Source organism: Leptidea sinapis, chromosome 21 (assembly GCF_905404315.1).
Source record: "Leptidea sinapis chromosome 21, ilLepSina1.1, whole genome shotgun sequence".
NCBI lineage: Eukaryota > Metazoa > Arthropoda > Insecta > Lepidoptera > Pieridae > Leptidea > Leptidea sinapis.
In genome coordinates, this window is record NC_066285.1 from 12,680,043 (window position 1) to 12,703,470 (window position 23,428).

The 23,428-nt window shown below is 34.9% G+C and overlaps 1 protein-coding gene across 12 annotated transcripts in view; it reads left to right on the forward strand.

Moving 5' to 3' along the window:
* The window catches only part of LOC126970625 (uncharacterized), a 50,892-nt gene continuing 27,464 nt past the window's right edge, over positions 1-23,428 (forward strand). For 9 of the 12 annotated variants that reach the window (XM_050816682.1, XM_050816681.1, XM_050816683.1 and 6 more), the window contains exons 1-6: positions 16-194; positions 15,790-15,906; positions 17,786-17,924; positions 19,865-20,012; positions 20,669-20,773; positions 22,779-22,910. In XM_050816682.1, the coding sequence (XP_050672639.1) occupies positions 15,831-15,906; positions 17,786-17,924; positions 19,865-20,012; positions 20,669-20,773; positions 22,779-22,910 (600 nt within the window). In that variant the 5' untranslated portion in view covers positions 16-194; positions 15,790-15,830. Of the gene's footprint in view, positions 195-15,789; positions 15,907-17,450; positions 17,676-17,785; positions 17,925-19,864; positions 20,013-20,668; positions 20,774-22,778; positions 22,911-23,428 lie in introns of those variants that run through there. The other 3 variants (XM_050816689.1, XM_050816680.1, XM_050816691.1) reach the window with 3 other exon arrangements.

A 23,428-nucleotide genomic window follows, 5' to 3' on the forward strand; every position in this document is an offset into this window, starting at 1 on the left:
ATTACATATACATAGACCGTACAATCTGTTTTATTTTTCACAGAGTAGGAAATTGTATACACGGAATCAGTCGTGTTTGTAGCATGTAAAATATTTCTTGTGTACAGTGTGTTGCCGATTGTGTGTTTCAAATTATTGGGACATTAAAATGTTTGTAAGAAGTGAATGATAATTATTGCATTATTTATAATTAGGTAAGTCCTTATTTTATATTAAACTTTTATATTTATAAAAAGTTTTCCACTTTCGTGATCACCTCGATATAAACACATAAGTAGGTAAGTTTTTGGATAAAAAAGAATAACAAACATTTCTAAGCTCATGTGATGTTTTTAAGAGATTAACTAAGTAGGTATTAATTTAATTTACTTTAAATAAAATAGTCTTTAAAGGATTAAAACGCGTGTAAATGTAACTTTATTTTTACATTTACACGCGTTTTATTTTTGCATTCCCGACATTTCAAATCCTTTACAGATCTCGTATTCAGGGGGCCTTTAATATTTTAAATTGTTTTATTTTAAATGTAGAACACTCGCGTTAATCAAAGAAAATACTAATTATGTTTTAGCTTATATTGTTAATTCTAATTCAAATATTTTTATTCCAAATAGGATATGATATCACTTATTGTAAGTCAAAATTTATCCATTTGTACAAGTATGCCTTAGACCTTAGAAGAACGGGCGCAAGAAACTAACGGGCTTTTTTATTTAATTCTGATCACATCCTATATAATATTACATAAAAGCCGTGTGTGGAAATCTATAAACCACGGTGAGGGCAAGAAACTATTGCAAATTTTATGTTATATTTTAACAATTTTTTTTATTTACATTATTGAATGTAAATAAAAAATTACATCATTACCGTCGTACCTTTTACACAATTATTTCTCAATATTATCAATAGAAGATTTATAGACTATCTTTAAAAGTGCTTTGAAGATGTTTACATATTAAATATTTAAAAATAATTCTATCGCTGTTCTAAATGGCGGTAGTTGATGAAAACGGTCTGTTCTATTTTAAAAGGCATTTATGTTCTCAAAATTTATGTTCCTTTAGAATTGTTTTTGATGTCATTTCTACTAGACATGCATACATATACTAGATCGCACTGTAATATCTCTCCGTTCAAGGTTCAAGTTAAAATAATAGGTACATTTGGGTGCAATGTGAATACAATATATCAAAGTTGTGGGGGTGGTTTACCGACCCGACCTCCACTCACAGGTAACGGTTTAGGTGCGGCCGACACGCTACGACCTAATTAAACTTCACTTAGTTACGGTCGCAATTTTCTCTGGAATAATTTACACACCTTTGCGGCTTTGCATACCTACTTTCCAATTCCATTTATCCAGATGCTTGGCGCTTCTGCTGGGCGGTTCTTATTTTAAATATTTATCTTGTTCGTTCGGTCCAATACAAATTTTAATTTATTCTGTGTTGTGTTTGTTTATGTATGATATTTCATATTATAACGAGCCAGGTAAATCATTGCATGCATAAATATAAACGGATCGTATTTCAATTCCTAGTTGTCAGCTATCTGTGTATCAATATTTTTTTGCTACACTACTACCAGCTTTAGCTAATAACTCTTCAATTCAGGTAAGTACTTACTTACTCTTCCAAATTTCGGTGTCTACGTTACGTTCAAGGGATGAATATACACTTTGTCTAGTGGCGTTGCATGAGTTGGCGGGGCCCCGTTTAAAAAATTTAAAATAATATTTGCATTAACTTAAAAGAAATATTTTATCATCATAATTATCTGTCTGTATATTATTCCAAATTTTTTACAAACATTTCAAATTAAATACACACTCCTTGCCTTTTTTTCAGCAAGAAGCAAAAGTTTTTATTAATTTTTGCTTACTCACTTCGGGGTTCCCCGCGGCCTGGGGGCCCCGTATAACTGATACGGCACATGCTTCGCCCCTGACTTTGTCCAAACAAAATTCATCAAAATCGGTTGGGTAGATTAAAGCTTTTAAAGTGTAACAGGCATACAGAGTAATTTTATCATGCATGTGTGCACTAGGTACGTAATGTTCTCAGAGACACGCATACTTGTCAAAGGCCTAGGTATCGCTTTTCGATTTAAGAGCGAAAAAGGGATATTTGCAAAGCGGTAATTGTATATTAATATTTGATTTATTGAATCTACCCGATGGACAAGTTGTTACGTTCTAGCTTCATAAATAAATAAAGTTTCCTTCAATATTATTTATTCTGATAGTACAATACGTGTAGCTAGTAGGTACTCGTAAAAGGGTGTATGTATCAATGAAAGTACGTTATTAAATGATATTATAGTATTAAAAAAACATGTACAGGAGTTATTTTGTAAATTGGAATAGTATCTACATAATACAACGATATCCTCGTATAATCCCATACCGACATGTGTGACAATGACCTAACAATTATTTTACATGTACATATTATATATTATTATTTTTTTAATTTTCCTGATGATCCTTGTTAAAGAACAAGTCCAAAGTAATGAAAACATTGTATGATATAGGTCCGCTGTCCACATTATTCTGCAACACCAGAGGAATCACAGGAGCGTTGCCAGAGTTGTAGAAATGTGTACGCGCTTTATTTGAAGGTATTCATGTCGTTTCGTTCTGGAAACACTGAGAAGGGAGCTCATTCTATAGTTTGGTTGTACCACGGAGTAGGGATGGATAATTATGTATGATTATTATATAAGTTGTACGTACAAGAATGTTACTCTAAAACCACTACATTGTCAGATTAACGCCAGACATGATGAAGTTGATAATGAAGTTTGTGGCGTGTGAAGGTGGAATCGATCCTTTATGTTAAGTATACATTTTGCAAATTGTCAAAGATTCCATCCATAGATACAGGCAAAGTGTATAAAAATATATTAAGTTGGTTAGGTACCTGTTGACAATGCAATAGTACATAATATATTAATTAGGTATTCGTTGCAAATTGGCTACAGGATCTCCGCTCTGCCACATTTTGTGGTTCACAACGTCACAGTACACTATTATACATACTTACCTTTGATTATATAATAAGTATAGTTGATATCTAGGTATATTACTTTCACAGTGATTTCTCTGTGGATGACATTAAGAGCGCGGCGGATGTGTAAAGTACTTTCTTGCTGATTCCACTGCCAGTACTAGTAGTAGGGGAGCCCAAGCGGGGATATCGGGATTTACTAAAGCGCGGCAGATTAATATACAGGGGTATACCTTGTACCCGGTTAAGTACCTCCACCAAACATGAGGCCCATATATAAGGCCGCCCGTGAAGGATACAGGATCAGATTAGTAAAAAAAAATTTACCATCAGAAATTCTCGAGCGTAGCTAATTTTTCGTCAGAGCGTCAGATTAAGGTAGGGCGAGCTAATTACATCCTAAAAAGTGTATATTCCACTAATCTGACAATTTGAGAGTGACGTAAGGAAAGGGGAGGGCAGCAAAGTTGTAAAAAAAACGTCATCTCAACATTCTCGAGCGTAGCTAATTTTTTTTTTATTTTGAAGTAAATAATTCATAGGTAGCTTTTAGATGATGCGATCTCCAGCGTGTTATTATTTTAATATTATGAGACCGAATATTGATGTAGCAGTAATGGGGATACTAGTGGCGTTTTGTTATTATCATATATTTTATGTTAAAAAGTTTGTGTGGAGAAATTAATGTACTATTACCTATTAAGAATATTAAGCTAGCAAAATAATAGGGATATTCATATAAGAATGAAATTCCCGATTTGTCGTGGTACCTACTACCCACTGGCTTCTTTGAAAATAAAATCTCCTTGGCGCGAGATTTTCGAATGAGTTTTTGATAGCTTTTTACGTGACAGCTAGAACATTCTACATTTAACAAATCTTATTTTACGTACCGGGTAAGCTTCTATTTATAAATTGTGCCTAAAGGTCCAATATGAGAACTAATAACGATGATGTCACCGGTGACGTCACTGTGACCATGTTTGACATTAAACCAGTTTGCCGGAGTCGGGCGGGACGCCGCGACCTCCGCGAAGTACCGCGGCTATACTTGTTTCATTGGAAGCTCCATAATATTGTACGATTGAAGTATTTCTACATAGAAATCCTTATTATAAAAGTGTATACATTTACGCTTATAGCTATTATGTTTTATTATGAAGACTACTAGAATTAGTTACAAGCAATCCCTTATTTCTAGTGTTATAATAATGAAAATCACTATGAGGAGCAAAAAGGTGACGATTTTTGTGAACGTATATTAAATTTTTCTTTGAGTAACTATCTATTTAATAAATAAAACAAAGATAGTCGTACAAATCAATACAGAAGTTATCGAAAGTAATCTCAAATTGAATTCAAAATGTCTAAATAGAATTTATGTTGGTTGCAAAAACCTGACCATCTTATTTTACCATTAACAAAATGATTTACCTACTAATTTTACTTACTTTATACATGTAATAACTTACTTATTATTGGATCTTAAATTTTTTATAGGACACTGCTATGAAAAATTTTAGATCCAATAATAACCAACCATTTGGAACCTGTGCATATTTTTACGAACCTTAGATACACATGGAACCTGAATTCGTAAAACTCACTGTGTAAATACGATCGAATATACACTAGCGTATAGAGTACCTGACATCCCCGATACCACGTGACTAACTTTGATTTGTCAGTGTGTGCGTTAGCTAGTGATTTATATTGAAAATACTGAGGAGCTTATGTCAATCATATCTGACTGTTTACGACCTGTCAATAAAAATCGATTACAGTAACAATTAATTCGTTTGCTGTATTTAAGCTAGGCATTCTTCTCTCTCGCATGCGTTGTTTGTCTATTCGATAGTATATTGTAAGTCTATGGACAACACTTTTTTACTTCTTCTTCTTCTTCACCCTTGATTTACCCAATGCTGAGTAAAGGTCTCTTCCATTTTAGACCATTTTGTGCGGTCCAGAGTTTTCCTCATCCAGTCCTTCCCAGCCGCTCGCATCAAATCGTCCGTCCATCTTGCTGGCTGTCCCCAACATTCCTAAACCCCTTTCGTGGTCTCCACTCCAACAACTTTTTACCCCATCTTCCATCGGACCTACGACAAATATGGCCCGCCCACTTACACTTCCTAGAGGCTATGGTGTTTGCTATGTCAGTTAGTCCCGTTCTCTTGCGGATTTCGTTGTTCCGAACGTGATCGCGTATAAAAATCCCCAACATAGCTCTTTCCATAGCTCTTTGGGAGACTTGTAGTCGGTGGACGAGCTGCGGAGTCAGCGTCCAAGTCTCGGCTCCATAAATCATTACGGGTAGGACGCACTGTTCGAATGTGCGGCGCTTGAGGTTTAAAGGCACTCGTTTGTCTCTGAACACGTCGGAAAGTTTGCCGAAAGCCCCCCATCCCTACTGAATACGTCGCTTTATCTCACATTCCTGTCCGCACTTGTTTTGGATCGCGTTAACGAATCAAGGTGATATGATTTATTTCATTTTAATTACAACTGTAACCAGTATCAAATATTAACCTCTGCAGTTTGCAGTACCATACCACTCGATTTCACAAACCGAAGCTATGGTTTTCCCGAACCGATACGATTTAGGGACCTTCAAGAAAAGAGTATACTTCTACCTTAAAGGCCGGCAACGTATTTTTGACACTTTTTGTTGCGGATGGCCATCTAGTCCTTCCGTCCTCCTGTCCTGTCCGTCCATCCAGTAAAAGGTCTATATTTGTGAACTTTAGTTCTTTGCGCCGTCTCGGCACTTATTAATTTATTGTAACTACTCAAAAAATACTTGATACATTTTAAATAGCAAATTGCAATATTGCTCGATAGCCAGAAGACAACTATTATATCACTCGACCAAACAACGTTTCCGACGGTATCGCATCTTTATAGCCCCCAGAGACATAATATTGTAATAATATATTCAATGAAGATAATTAGTATTGATATAGCGAAGTGTCTTTAGTCAGTACGAGTTTGATAATAGTTATCATAACGTCTTATAGTTACATTACGTGCCGCTCGTAACGAACTTCTTACCCTTTATAGTGGCGATGACCTCATCACTTAATATTATTGATGATATCCGTTTATTGTTATTATAATTGTTGAACTTATTTGTGTGAATCACTATATTTTATAAAACTATCGTTTGTATGTAGATATTGGATATAATATATACTATATATGTACAATGCACGGAAGAGTGATCAAAATATAATAAACATAAATAAAACACACGCTCGGCTCGTTTTGTATAAATTTTAAACAGAAAGAACATCATTCATATTATAAATGTATAATTATTGGCCAAACTTAATAATTTTGTTTAAATAAAATAAATTGCATAGGATATTGCATAGGCTTTCCTTCCTTAGATTCAGTATTGATCTCCGCTGCGCTCCAACTCGATACCGTACTATCTAAAAACAATAACTTATTTATTACGGCAATTAATAGATGCTTGTGTGCGTGGCATCTTGACACTCAATGGTATCTTTAAAATTTTGTAACATACGCTTCGTGTTATTTTACATTGAAATTAATAAAATACAATATTCTTACTAATGATAGGTGATCCCAGTGTCTTTCTAATTTCTTGTAGTATTATTTTTACAAAGTTTTTGTATTCAACCCGGAATTTTAGTTTAAATTATTAACAAAGTTTAATATGTGGCACGTCAACGTCACACATTGTACTTGCCGCACTTTGCGATTACGCCTGTGGTATAAAGTTGGAGCGCAGCGGAGACCAAACCTTAATCTAAGCTTAGATCATTAATACGTCTAGGTAGACTGTGACAGCTGTCAAAAGGTCGAAAAATTTCTTTGACCGTCAACTTCTATTTTGAGCAATGCACGCTAACACAAAACGATAATCAAATCGCGAGTGTAAGACGTAGCTTGACACGCACACTAAAGTAGGTAATAAACCTGGTCTGTTTTCATTGGTTGTCTAGCAGCAAGACGCTCTTTCTAGAATTATCTAAGGAAATAAGTAGGTATAACGTTTGACGGGTCAGCACTTGTTCTTTTATGATATTTGTGAATGATGTACGTATCGGCCTCAGTTCCATTCGATCAGCGGCAATTATCATCGATGTACTGGGCAGTTACACCCATTACCTATTATCCAGTAACCTTCATGTTTATCTTTCGATGGCTTTTTTTTTGGATATAAGTAAAAGTGATCACCACTCTCCATGCGCTCTTCCTGTAACTTCTCTCGTCTTAACCAGAAACCCAACAGGAGCGTTTGGAGTACACGCGCACTTGTGGTATCGACCTCAAAAACAGTTCCATCCTCAGATATGTACGTAGGTACTATAGACCAACACCGAACATCTGTGAGGGTGTGTTTTCAGTTTTGGCATGTGCTATTAATCAGGTCATCCATCATTGAAACTAAAGATTCTGATGGCGCCGAATAGATAAAAGGACTATGTAGGTACTAACTGTCTACAATCTTCATGTCATGTGTGCCCGTAATTGATGATAGAGCAGCTACAGTGTCGCGTGCTTGGTCACGCACGGTGAATGGCGGCGGACCTTCGCTGGTTATAGCGGTGACGACATCACGTCGCCTGCTGCCCCGCCGTCCGCGACACATGCCGGGCCCACATAAAGAACATCACACATTACATTTTGTGTTTCGTATTTCTCACCAGCACACAGCCTGGCCGAGGGGGACGCCCGCGACTGTTGCTGCGTAGTATTTGCGGCCTCCACAGCCCACGACCTATGTCCCAGTTAAAACCTTTAGGGCTGACAGCATAGAGGTTTTTAGTCCCGACATATGGGCCCCATTTCAAGGTCTTCAATACGTAAATGTATTTTCCTGATCTGCAAAAAAAAACATCTTTGATACAATATTATATTATATCCAACCCTTTTTCGGTCATCAGCGTTCTAAAATCAATAATGGTACCTCTGCCAAATAAATACGTATTTTTTTAGATCTGGGCACCTATTACGAAAACCGAAATACGTAGTTTCGGTCCGAAACGAAAGAACGACGAACTTCGATTTAAATCCTATTACCAAAGTACTTCGGATCCGAATAGTGCGGACGTAATTCGTTTCGGAACCGTATACATAAAAAAATTGTACCAAGATGATATGAATGTACATACTTATATTACCGGTAAATCGTGCCAAAACCGATAACAAATTAGAAATTTAAAAATAAGTTTTTCGTTGTGTTAACATGTATTTAAATAATGGAATTGCTTTATATTGCGTTTAAGTTATCTATTTAAAAAATAATCCTATTTTACTGCAAGAAAATATGCTTTATTAGTTAAATTAAATTTGCCGTATCATGTCATCTACTGCATTATATTTTTATTTAGTCTCTGGTAGTTTAACATACTTTCGCGGTTTTTTAGTTTAAATTTTTTCAGAAGTAAAGTGAAAGTTATATGCGAGTAAGTATTATTTAGAATAGAATAGAAACACTTTATTAGCAATAAAAAAAACACTCACACAAAAAAAAAAAACAATTTACAATATTAATTAGTATAGTAGTATTTAATTATTAATATAAAACAAGAAATACTTACTTATAGATTTCAGAAAAATTTAGAAGGCATCCTGGGCGAAAGTAAAAGAACTAAATAATAATTTTAAAAATATAATATACGATAAATTTAATCCCTTTTTTTATTTATATGTACAAAAACCTCTCTCTTTATCTGCATTAAAAGAAATAATATTTTTTTGTGTTTACACGACTACACAAATTTTTATGATTTATTAGAATATAATTTGTTGAATATTGAACAGACTAGTCTTCATCTTATCTTTTTATTTTATCACTTACAGGCAGATTGCAATAATAGTTATATCTAGTAGATTATTATTCTTAAATTTCTGTTGAGTAATTATTGTATTACCTCATTTCGTGTGCGTGGTGGTCCAGTAACATATTGGTTCATCCTGCTTTGCATTTCATCTTCCCCGACTGAACACACATGTTATGTAAAACACAACATGCGACTGTGATTTGTGATCTTTGCGACCATTCCTGGCTTGTAATGGAGCTCCTTTATAACTAATAAAACTTATTTATTATTTGATAGAGGGATCAATCCCTCTCGTATTTTTATAGTGGCTTTATTACTATAATCTCTTCACAAAGTTTTTCAAATAAAGTATGATTATGGCGATAATTCATAACAAATTAGGGAATCAACCATCGGGAATTTGTTTATTTAATAAATATTGCCGGAGTCGACGTCGCTCTCTTGCTCTTTCAAGGTTTTCTTCGTACAAGAAGACCTCTTCGTACATTGAAAACGTGCCATTTTATAATAAAATAAATATGTTTTATCTAAAACGAAACATATAAGTCTGTCGTTAAAAGTGACGTTGTTGTTACGACCATAAAAATGTCAAACAACGAAAACGTAGGTGTCGAGTGAATTTGGGAATAAGGTAAACGAAAGACAAAATGTCTAATCTCGAACTTCGTTTCGATCTTCGGATTCGAAACACTTTCGTAATAGAAAAATGTACGATCCGTCAACCGAAACTTCGTATTTCGATTTTCGTAATAGGGCTCCTGTTCATTTAGATTTAGTATCTGTACCGTGGTATGAGATCACAATTATACGTCACATGCTCCAGTGAAACACCAGATGGCTTACAAAACCGTCCCAGAATAAGAAATACTAACTACTTACCTAGCTATAGTAAACATTCTTTATGTGTTAACAAATAGTAGTGGGTGATGGGTGGTGGGTTCCCACGCAAGCCAATGTGTATGATCTTAGTGAAGGATCTGCATACAACATAATATGTATGGCATTGTTAGTCACGGCATTTTGACTAACATACAATAGTCTGTATTGAGTAGGATGTAGGAGTAATTGTGTTTCGTTAACTTCTGTTAAATATTAATATACGTTTAACCTATAATAATAGTAGACTGTATTGTCATCGATCGTTCATACGTGAGCTAATTTTTAAGTTAATCGGACGTTAGTGGGTGAAAATCACGTCTAATGATTCTCTTACATACATACATACAGACGAAACTTCTATTATGTATGAGGCGAGTAAAAATGGTATGTGACAACATGACAGATGTAAAAACCTTTACAAAGCGAGGTTATATTAACTACAACAATAAATCTTTAAACAATGTATGAATATAACAAAATAAAAATAATTGTGTAAGTATAAATTACTAATAAATTTTGATCTGACTGATCGCGCTTCCAGTCCATTCGAGCCAACTTCACCCAAACAAGTGACATAGTCTAGCGTGAGAGCTCAGACTCATTCGTTTGTGTTCAATACTCACAAAATAAAGAGCTCAGCTTTACTGCATGAAACACTTGTAAAACTTATTATGTGTTCACTGAGCAGTGTGCGCGCACTCGAAGAACTTGAGCCTTATCAAATGTCACGAACTCAGTCAATCGATTGAGTCATAATTCCTCGCATCTTAGTGCGAACACTAATTTATATTTATTTATAGATTTCATTCACTCACAACGTTATTGTATTGCTATAACAAAGGATTTATATTTATTGTAGGTGTTTCTCATTAAAACACGGATAAACCATTTTTTTTAAATTGAAACTTAGCTAGATCGATTTATCGCCCCCGAAATCCCCTGTATACTAAATTTTATGAAAATCGTTGGAGCCGTTCCGAGATTCAGAATATACATATATATATAAGAATTGCTCGTTTAAATATATAAGATTTTGTTTTTTTCTTTCTCTCGGCTCCATACCCCCGGAGTAACCACCGGGAGCCCTATTACTAAGACTCCGCCATACTTCTTGTCCTTCAGCGGGCCCGACTGTATCTCATAAACCGTCATAACAGTAGACAGCTGAAATTTTGACAGTATTGCCGCTTTATCATCAACGGGGCGAAAACGAAAGTCACCACCATGCAAATGAAAAGAAATGTTTCTTTTACAAAACGTATTACAATAGTACCTATAAGTACGGAACATTCCGGTTCGCACTTTACCAGTTTTTCATAGTATCAATGGCTCTCAACACTAAAATGAAAATGAAAATATATGTATGAAATGAAAATGAATTAATTTCGGATGAAAAACTTTACCACACATTCATTAAAATAAGTTAATCAAAACAAATGCTAGCTTAATTTTAAAAACATAAGAAAAAGAAGCAATACTAAATGATCTGTGTGGCACTGGTCTTCCAAAACTGGAGTCTGCTGAGTTATAGTTGTGTCAATAATTGAACACAACACTGATTTTTAGTGATTTTTTTTTTATGGACAAAGGGGGACAAACGAGCCACATGGAGTCACCTGGTGCTATGTGATCACCGCCGCCCACATTCTCTCTCTCTTGCAACGCCAGAGGAATTACAGGAGCGTTGCCGGCCTTTATGAACGTACCCATGTCGTATCGTCCCGGAAACACCGCAAAAGGAAGCCTCATTCCACAGCATTGTAGTACGTGGAAGAAGACTCCTTGAAAACCACACTGTGGAGAACCGCCACACATCCAGATGGTGGGGATGATATCCTAATTTGTGGTATGTCGTGCGAAGGTGGAATTTATCGGCAGAAATCAGGTGAAACAGCTCTTCGGAATACTCCCCTTGATAAATGCGGTAGAAGACACATAATGAAGCGACATCTCTATGCAATACCAAGTGATCCAGCCGTTCACAGAGCACTGGGTCCCGACAATTCGGAATATCAAACTTTTAAACAAAAAGGCTTTCCTTTGGATCAGTTAGCTTGCTCTGATTCCGCTGTCCGCTGTACGAGTATTAGCACTGCTGCCAGAGCCGTTAAGGCAGAGGGCAAAACCCATAGTGCCCTACCGCCCGCTCGGTCTTAAGCGTCGAGTTTCACCTCAATCCAGCTCTTCCCAATGCTTCATTGCCTACGTTGTATCTTTTTACACTTGTGTCATATGGGCTAGAAGCTGTCAGTCTGCCATTCCGCCGATGCATAAGGACGATGACACGCTGGCCAAAGACGCGGTAGAGAAAGCTGATCTCTTGGGTTCTTTTCGCGTTCAAATCGATTCTGGATTACCAAGGTTCTCCACTGCTTATTCAGCGTTGCGACTCACATGCCAGTGCTACAAATTCCGGAATAGCAAGGTTAATAATTAATTTAAAAGTTTGGTGTACCTACTTAGTAGGGCGAGACACACACATGGAGTTCTTTTCTCGGGTACGAGTACACAGGGTACGGGCTCTCCCCCGTGACAGCTTCTTCCTTTTGCCATGAATCATCGACGATCTAGTAATCTCCAAATGGCTTGATGCTTTGGATCGCCAAAGAATTAACGCCGATGCGTAGAGATGTGAGTCTTTCTACATAGTCTACCGCATATATCACGGAAAGTGCTCTGAGGACCTGTTCCGGTTGATACCAGAAGGCAAATTATTGGTATAATATTGTGTACGAGAAGTTATTTTAATTTCGGCGAAACTCCATTTTTATTTATTTATTATAAACATACAGTTTCTTCTTAAAATAATACAAAGTCCTGTAAAACTGTTTACACAGTTTGTCTACAGGATCGAGCGAGTCTCATAACCTTAGGTTTCGCAAAAATAATCTGAGTAAACATTATTATATATTGAGACACAAAAGGTTATTTTACTTTGCAGTTACGCAGTGTCAGCACAGTATTTATAATATAAGATAAAGCTTTATTTAGGTTATAAAAATATACTGTGCTGCCAGACTTCAGCTAACCCATGCTCCGAATTCCATTATAATTACTAAGCTACGACTTAATTATTGTCGGCGTTCAAGAACTAATAATAATTAAGTAGATGTTTTGGAGAATGGTTCTCTTAAATACTTACATTAGGTACAGGGACCATTTTATTTTGAATCATCTCTAGATCCGAATGCTCGTCTCATTTAAAATCCATCCATCGTTGATATTACAATCTTAGATAAACAAGTACCTAAGCTAGGTCTTGATTTCCATGAGCTTGTAATGATCAATATTAACTTCAATTACATCGATACGTTCTTAAAAAAACACTTGAGAACGAACTATAAAGTTCACTATTCTCATGGCTTTTTCAAGGCACAGAACACGAAAAAGATTTTTTTATAATATATGTATGTATAACTAAATACAAAACCGATGTACTACGAAACTGTAGAAATGCTTGAGCCAAAAGGATTTCGTCATTACGAACCATAAACTCATTTTATTTGGTAATTAATGCGTCCGTCATACATTCACAATGCGGGTCGCACTCGCCGCTGTTTTTATGGAGCAAGAAACTCGATATAACGAGTTACAGAACTGGCCGTCCGCGGATTAACTATAATATTGTGATATTTGCAAACACAAAGAAACCCTTCGAACACAGAAATGTGTCCGCAACACGCAACACTTAGTTTAGTTATTGATTTCGTGATTTGCAGGTTACCTGGTTGTAACGTTTGGAAGGCATTGTAGGACAAAGTTTGCAAGGAGAAATAGACAGAAATATAGGCAAAAGTTTAAATAATTAGTAATAGAATTATTGGTGCGAGTGAGTCATAAAACGAACATAAATAAAAAAAATATAATTAATTCGTTGCCACCATAAAAATAGAAGTCATTATAGTGTGTAAGACTCCGTGCATTACACTAAATGCGTCTTACAGAAAATATTTTTATCACAAAAAAATCTGTTACGTTTATTAAAACGTTTTTACGCATTTCTACGAATGTTTAAACGTAAACATTCAGATTTATAATCGTCGCTAGGTTATACAAACGACGGACAGCGGGTGAAGTTGGCATCGCATTAACCTGATTTTACATATCCACTGAAATATTCACAAAAAATCTCCTTAAAAATTGTTAAATACTAGGTTCACTTTGTCGTATATCGTGGGACAAATAGGTCTAAAGTGCGTCAGTTGTTACGCACATAATATACCTATTCGATCGGAAAAGTTATTATATAAATCCATTTGTAACTTTTGGATATTGATTATTTTGACAGCCGGCAATACTGACTAGCTCCAATTTATTTATTTACATAGTCTTTTACAACAGCTATCAAAAATCTCAATGCTGCGCGTTTAATTTGTATAATTGATATATTTGAAATTCATTTGCTATAGGTAATTAAAAAAAAAAAACAATTATAATTAAAAATTATAATAAGTATTTTTTATTATTTATGTGTAGCTGTAGTATAAACCACTACGTATCAAGCTCGGGAAGTAATGCGCTCGTCTTCGATGTCTCGTGTCTACAATGTGGCACCCTCGTAGGAACAGCTTTCTCCTATTATAATATACATATAACTGAACGATTGCGTATTAAGTAATTCATGTTCGCTGAGATACGTTTCATAAAGTAAATTGTTTTATTTATTATTGAAGTACCACAGCCACGGTAAACTTGTCGCCTCACAGGTGACTAGTACACCATCAGCGAGTAAGTAGTGATTTCGTATTAATCTGGACGGCGGATTAACCAGCAACTGTACCAATTATCATATTACAATTAATTTATATACAAAACTAGGTCAACTTAGCATCAAAAAAACCACATTGGTTACAATTAATGCTAATAATTAGAATAATACGTCACTACTTAAGTTACTAATTAAATTAAAAACAGTGAAAATGTTGTAAGACTTAAAACTAATAGGTAAATATAACTTAGCAGGTTCATAAATATTGTCTTTCTATAAATTATAAATAAGAATAATAAACTGAGCTGCTATTTTTTTAAATACAATATACCTATGACAATCATTTTTCATTAAGAGATTCTTAATTTATTCGTACTGACAATTGTATTCATATTGCACATCATTGCCGCGTAAGTCCCTCAATATCCGGAACGTCGCAACCGTCCGTAGTACGTAGGTATCTTTAGGAGGCAGTTCAATAAGGAACACGCTCATTTCTATTAGCTTATTAGCTAGGTTTTTATGGTCTAAATCTAAAGTCTAAACAGTAGCACAGACATTAGCTTATATGCTCACGTAAATTGAGGTTAGGTAGGTGTGAGGCAGGCCATCCTGTCTGAAATAAATATTATTTTATGATAGCCATCATGTGTAATAAATAGATAGTTAACAGTCGTCCTAGCCCACCTTAATTATTTTTTGAGTATTGTTTTATACGTGTTGGTCCTATAAGTAGTAAGTACCTCTCTACTTGACAGTAGGTAACTAAGTTTATTGCGATGGTGGAGCTGTGCCTTCTTTCAATTAGACATTATCTGTATGCACAAAATGCCCGCATCATGCATGGTCTGGCACTAACCCGGTTCCCGGTTGAGCAGCTGACAGCTGCGCCGATATAATATTACCGAATAATTTGCTGTCAACTTTTTATAATAAGTAGGTTACTGCTAATGATTTTTGAAAAACCCAAAAATTCTGAGCGGCACTACAGTTGTGCTCGTCACTTTGAGTCATCTGCTCAGTAATTTCACTAGCTACGGCACCCTTCAGACCGTAACACAATAATGTTTACTACACGTACATCTAAGTTTTTTTATTTACAAATTATTGTGATACAAGAGTGAGGACATCGAGACCAGAATCAAAGATTGTGTCACCGAGTCAGTGAGATCACAGGTCCACAATAGAGTGGCCTCATTTTATTTCGCATGGCTATTTTAAAATTCCGACTAACGACATTGATAACCCAATGTAGTTTGTACCATGTGGGTGTATAAATACGTTTGTCCCTGGCCCTTTTCAAATCTCACGTCACCTATTAACAATGTAAGAAAATCTTATTGATACTATAATTACTTGTTTTAATTTTTAGATGCAACATGCAAAAGCCATCGTCATAACAGCGTGAAGTGAATGAAAGTCAAAATGAAACGGATCGTGAATAGGAATTTAATTACACTAAAATGTGTGCTGTTTTGCTTTCTAGCAGGTATGTTATCCATTTAATTATATATCTAAGTAAACGCTCATTTAATTAACTCAGAATGTACATAATATATATAAAATCTATATCATTTTAAAACTAATAATAATGAATAAAAGAACGAAAGTATCAAGAAGACTGAAACGCAAAATACCTCAAGATCTACTAACTAGCCAACCAGATGCTTAATTATGGAAATTGGGTTTGGCATAGGCCATTCTCCAAGCAAGCCAATATATATACCAGTAGGACACACATATTATTGAATGTCCCAGCGAAGGAGACAGATTATAATAAAATGAATACAGAAAAAAAAAAAAATTTAAAACTAGACATGTTCTAGAATAAAATTAATAAATTTCTGAAATTGACAAATTTTTTAAAACTGTTATTTGTAATACATTTATTTTTGTACACTTTTATTGGTACATATTTATTATTGAACTCTTTGTGTTTATAAGATTAGAATATTGCTATTTATAATTTGCGATTAGGTACATATAATATTTAAATTAAATAATAAGCCCAATAAAATGAACAGCAGTGAGATTATAAAATACCGAGCAAGTTATTCTTGCTGAGAAGTTTAATAACGTTTACCGTTTCGCTTATGGAACGAGTACAAAGCAATATAAGATATATAAAAACTGGTCCGCAGACGATAGCAGTTATACATTGGGTTATATATTAGCTGTGTCGCAACTTCTCGAGCTTCCTTCTAAGGAACCTCACATGGTCGGTACCGAATGATTAAGGGACCATTCACCTCGTACGGAGCTCAGAGACATCCAACCGTATATTTTATGAACTCTGTGTTCTTTCTGGATTTTTTTCAATTTATTTTAAAATAAGTGACAAGAGTTATTTTTCTTAAGTATATATTAGAAATATTAAATGCATTGTAATAGATATAGTAGAGATGGTGATTATTATTATGAACGAATTTTATAATTTCACAATTTTTTTTAAATAAAATCATTTTTTAAATAAAAGCATTTATGTATAAATTAAAAACCATTTAAAAAAATCTAAAAAAGATTTTAAAAAGGACGAGATTTATAAAAAAAAACGTACAAATGTTTATTCATTTCCATCAAATAATGACTAATAACAGCCGAAAAACTGTTGACGGTGACGTTACATTAATATTGACTGGTAGAAAACATCAACCTGTCAATATTAACCTTTTTAAACGCAACTACCCTCATTTATACTTGTACGGAGGTTTGTTTACATTTATAACGATCAGGCCTTTTAACAGCCTGATAGTATTTAGTTGGGTCCCCAGAAAAAAATGGTTTTTATGTTGTCAATGTTGTTGCTAACAAATCAAGCTTCTTTAGTTATCTTGCGTTGGCAACAAAAATTGTAAACAAATGTTGGAAATCGTGTTCCAGTTTTTATTTTGGCACTAAACATCAAAATAACGATGCCTGTTAGCGATAATTTCACTCTTCTGTGGATTCGACTGTAGCGTGGACGAACGAATTAAACGACACTTTAATTTCTATCAAACCCAGTAGTATGGAACTCGTCGGAGGAAAATTATAATAATTTAAATTTGAAAAACGATGCTTCGAAATCAATCAGTGATGCTATGGGGCTACACGAGCTTGAAATACAAGGGAAGATAAATTTATACTACCGCTTCGGTTTACTTCAAATTATAATGAGAATATAATCTGATTTTGCCAACGATACTACTGGAAGTATCTAGCTGTCAACTGGAATGTTTCTCAAGTTGTGCGATTTTTTTTAATGCGGTAGACGCAATGGTAACAAATCTTGGTGATTTTTCTGAGAGTTGCATAAAGTTCAAAATACAAAAGTTGCTAACAATTTCATATGCTCTTTTAGGTAATTTTGATTTAAATTTTTTCCACAGGAATAGGCTGTATATACCCATTCCTGCCCTTGCACATGTTGTCTGTGGGATTGAATAAGGGAGAAGCCCGTCTCATATCTACCGTAACACCATGCGTGGCCTTGCTGGGACCAGCCATTTTGGGTCCTCTTATTGATAAGTAAGTACTAATATATACTTGATTTATCGATCTCCTGATTTTCCTTTCGATTTCCGAAGTTCCTGCTAGATTCAATGTACAACATTTACTTTAATAGCGCCAAATGGAAATACAAACTTAAGTTTTTGTTGAGAATTTATTATATTACAAGACAATTTATTAATAATTACATATTTGAAACACTTTAAGAATATTTTTACTATGCTCTGTTTGCCCAGCTCAAATATTACCTCTCATAATGTTGAGTAATTTAAAATGTTTAAAATGCTATTATTGTACAATTTATAATGTATAGTTTTGAAGAAGTTTCTTGTAATAATTCTCATTTTCATGTCTTATTAAATATTTTGTCTTCGAATTGCTCTAACCGCCTGCGCTGGCGTAGTGAACCGTATTAAATAGAACTATATCTATATATATAGTATATCTATGATAGCCCGGGGTACGATATAAGTATAATTTGTTTTAATATTTTGCGTGGATGGAACCGCGGGGCGCAGCTGGTATGACCATAAAGCTACTTTTTGGTATTAGTGATGTAACACGGCCACGCGTACTTCAGTCACCTACCTGGCGATCTGGCGATCATTATTGTTTCTCGCTCCCCGTTGCGTTCCGATAGGAACCAGTTTCTAATCACATGAGCATTTTTAATTTATTCCACGCATCGATCGGGTGGTGGGACTTTTTTATTTTTATTGTTGAGTACGCACTGCATCGGCTATCCCGCAACCCGACACCTATTTTGCGTGACACGGTCAATTCCCTTTCAGTTTGTAGTTTTAGTCGACCCCGCCTAGTGTGGCTTTACAAACAATCTTTAAATTTCTTCACTATGTTTTCCTTCACCCAGTAAGAGCATCCAATAAACATACCTATACAGGGTGGTTTTTTGAGAAGGGCGGCGATGCTTCATGCCCTTGATTTATAAGAAACCAATAACTGCATATTTAGTTTATTGAAATCGATCCGAATGATATTTAAAAAAAAATACACCTGTATTATTGAACCAATAGACTCTGTTGCTGATGAGGATCAATCTTTGCAAAAGTATTGCTCAAAATTAATTAAACAATAATATTTTTTTTTCATATCTTACTTTTAACTTACTAATTAGTTGCTCAAAATGTTAAATGACTCCAATGCAAAAGTTGATACGTCTCTCTAATGACCTTAGTTCGAATAGGAGGTGAGTTTTCTTCCCTGTTAAAATAATAAAACATAAAATTTGGTATTTCCTTTCATTTTTGGTAATAAATTTCATTGTAAAGATTGATCCATATCAGCAACAGAGTCTATTGGTCCAATAATACAGGAAGTAATTATTTTTAAAACATCATTCGAATCGATTGCCGTCAAAAGTTCGAGAAATTTAAAAAAACTAAATATGCAGTTATTGGTTTCTAAAGTATTTTCTTTGATTAACGCGAGTGTTACACATGTAAATAAAACACTTTTAAAGGATTAAAACGCGTGTAATTGTAACGGTTTTACATTAGATCTTTTGCGTAAAACGTGAAAACGAGATCTGGAAAGGTCTTGAAACGTCGGGTTAACTAAAATAAAAATGTAACTTTTACGCAAACATCTGTTGGTTTCTTATAAATCGAGGGCATTACTCCTTTCACGACTTTTCTCTAAGTCTCGTACTTTCCGACAGGGCATCACCGCCCTTCTCAAAGATCCAGCCTGTATAATATTCATCATCATCTCAGCCGAAAGACGTCCACAGCTGGACAAAGGCCTCCCCCGAAGATATCATATTATGAATTTTAAAAGCGAAAAACTCATTGGTGAACATCGAACAGGTGTCTCCCGGATAAGACAACGTTCATTCGTAGGCCCATAACAGTTGTGATCGATAGTTAGTTGCCCCGTTGTAATTTACAAAGTTATGATGTATAAGGTCGTACATATTACTCTGGTCTTGTTTGTTTCAGGTTGTCAGTAGGTCGAGGGTCGACGGGGGGCGCGGGGGTCCCCAGTGGCTCCGGCAAACTTCTGAGAATCGTAACCGCCCTGTGCCTTATACTGAGTGCCTTATTTTACTCGTTACTGCTAGCAGTGCCTTACTCGGAGCGGCATGAAGTAAGTTACAATGCATCACAAGACTTACACTCAATATGCAAGTTGTATAATATTCTTTTCGTGTTCAGTACCGGAAGGGTAACTAGTCCCAGGGTACCCTCCTACAGTTCGTTTGTTCGTCTGTCTGTCAGTGGACTGTATATTATAAACCAGTAACCTCAATTATAAACAGCTGAAATTTCGACGGGGCTGTACTGTCATTGCAGCTATTACTAATAACAAAGAATATGTAATAGTGCTAATAATAAAAACCAAGATGGCGATTTCCAAAATGGCGCCAACATTAAATATAAACATATCCATATATTACAAAACTATACTTCACTCGGTAGTAAGGTTTCATTAGGTAGTAAGATGGATCGACGATCTCGTCAAGATTGCCGGAATACGCTGGATAAGGGAGGTCTTTGTCCAGCAGTGGACGTCTTCCAGCTGATGATGATGATGATGATGAAGGTTTCCTCTCGTAAACGAGTCTGTTTCACACTTGATCGGTTTTATTTATTATATCATAGAACGATAATTGAACCTGCAGGTTATCGCTATAATATTTCCAGAAAAATGTTGATCAAGTCCGTCCCTGGTTCGTGTAAGCTACATAAGTTTCCTTTGATTTCTACAATGGTAAGATATAAAATATTATAATTATTTTGAAGGCCAGGAGACCTCAAGTGCTGTTCATGTGTGACGCGGATCGTGGTTATGTCATGCAAGAGGTTTGTGCTGAGGGAATGAGGTGTAATCGATGGGAGGGAGAAAAGGTAAGGACTTTTTGCTATATTATATTGTATTTTTGTTGTTTATATCAATCTATGCAACAATCATTAATGAAAAGTAGAAGATTATTGCTTTGGAAAACTACGCGATAGCATACTATTCGCATTTCATATATCCAGATCCGATTTTATTTAATTTTATGACAAAAATGTATAAGGCTAACTTAATTAAGTTGTGGTGCAGAACTAGTAGGTATTATCTGACGTATGAGATGAAATTATTTTTGAAAAATAAAACTTATAAAAAATGAAATCGCAATTTTTACAAAAAATAACATTTTACAGACCTGGGCACCTATTACGAAAACCGAAATACGTAGTTTCGGTCCGAAACGAAAGAACGACGAACTTCGATTTAAATCCTATTACCAAAGTACTTCGGATCCGAATAGTGCGGACGTAATTCGTTTCGGAACCATAGACATAAAAAAATTATACAAAGATGATATGAATGTACATACTTATATTACCGGTAAATCGTGCCAAAACCGATAACAAATTAGAAATTTAAAAATAAGTTTTTCGTTATGTTAATATGTATTTAAATAATGGAATTGCTTTATATTCCGTTTAAGTTATCTATTTAAAAAATAATCCTATTTTACTGCAAGAAAATATGCTTTATTAGTTAAATTAAATTTGCCGTATCATGTCATCTACTGCATTATATATTTATTTAGTCTCTAGTAGTTTAACATACTTTCGCGGTTTTTTAGTTTAAATTTTTTCAGAAGTAAAGTGAAAGTTATATGCGAGTAAGTATTATTTAGAATAGAATAGAAACACTTTATTAGCAATAAAAAAAACACTCACACAAAAAAAAAAAACAATTTACAATATTAATTAGTATAGTAGTATTTAATTATTAATATATAACAAGAAATACTTACTTATAGATTTCAGAAAAATTTAGAAGGCATCCTGGGCGAAAGTAAAAGAACTAAATAATAATTTTAAAAATATAATATATGATAAATTTAATCCCTTTTTTTATTTATATGTACAAAAACCTCTCTCTTTATCTGCATTAAAAGAAATAATATTTATTTGTGTTTACACGACTATACACAAATTTTTATGATTTATTAGAATATAATTTGTTGAATATTGAACAGACTAGTCTTCATCTTATCTTTTTATTTTATCACTTACAGGCAGATTGCAATAATAGTTATATCTAGTAGATTATTATTCTTAAATTTCTGTTGAGTAATTATTGTATTACCTCATTTCGTGTGCGTGGTGGTCCAGTAACATATTGGTTCATCCTGCTTTGCATTTCATCTTCCCCGACTGAACACACATGTTATGTAAAACACAACATGCGACTGTGATTTGTGATCTTTGCGACCATTCCTGGCTTGTAATGGAGCTCCTTTATAACTAATAAAACTTATTTATTATTTGATAGAGGGATCAATCCCTCTCGTATTTTTATAGTGGCTTTATTACTATAATCTCTTCACAAAGTTTTTCAAATAAAGTATGATTATGGCGATAATTCATAACAAATTAGGGAATCAACCATCGGGAATTTGTTTATTTAATAAATATTGCCGGAGTCGACGTCGCTCTCTTGCTGTTTCAAGGTTTTCTTCGTACAAGAAGATCTCTTCGTACATTAAAAAACGTGCCATTTTATAATAAAATAAATATGTTTTATCTAAAACGAAACATATAAGTATGTCGTTAAAAGTGACGTTAAAACTTCGTTTCGATCTTCGGATTCGAAACACTTTCGTAATAGAAAAATGTACGATCCGTCAACCGAAACTTCGTATTTCGATTTTCGTAATAGGGCTCCTGACTTATATTTATCACATTTTAGTATGCATTTATGATATTAGCATTTTATGACTTTGGGTTTTAAAAAAAAGAATATTTTTCATAATAATTTATATAAAATATTAACCATAATTATACGCGTTTGAATTATATCACATAATGTATAGTGATAAATGAAATAAGATAACCATGTTCGTATTGTCAGTCGGGAGTGTTAGCGGTCGGTGCCTGCGAGTACGGGTGTGCTGATGAGAACATGACGTGGGTGATGACACCGTTCACCACCACCTCCACCACCACCACCGTCAGACCCTTGTACAACAGCGTCGCCAACGCGGTGAGTTACTGACACACTCTATCTAGTGAATAGGTGATATCATAATTAATAATAATAACGGCTTGGTATAAAACTGAATGAACCACATCAATGGAGGACCGTACGGACCGTACGAACGGAGGGTCCGTAGCTACTACGTAAGTCGGTACTGGCAAGGAGCCGATCTAATTCCTAGCCAACAGATATGTTTGAAGCGTTTAAGCAAAAAGCAATCATATATCGTGAACTATAATGTCAAATAACGTCAAAATGTCAAAAAAATGTAAATGGGGCGTTCAGGTATGCTCTTGGTTGTCACGGGTTATCAGTCAGTCGTCACGCCAGCATTAATGAAGTCATCCGCAGGGCATTTGCCGCTCCTAATATACCAGCTGTTTTAGAGCCAAATGGTATTACCCGCCGCGATGGCAAACGTCCTGATGGAATGACGCTGGTGGCTTGGGCACGGGGAAGGGCGCTGGTGTGGGACGCTACTTGCGTCGACACACTGGCTCCTTCTCATGTCCAAGTTACGTCAA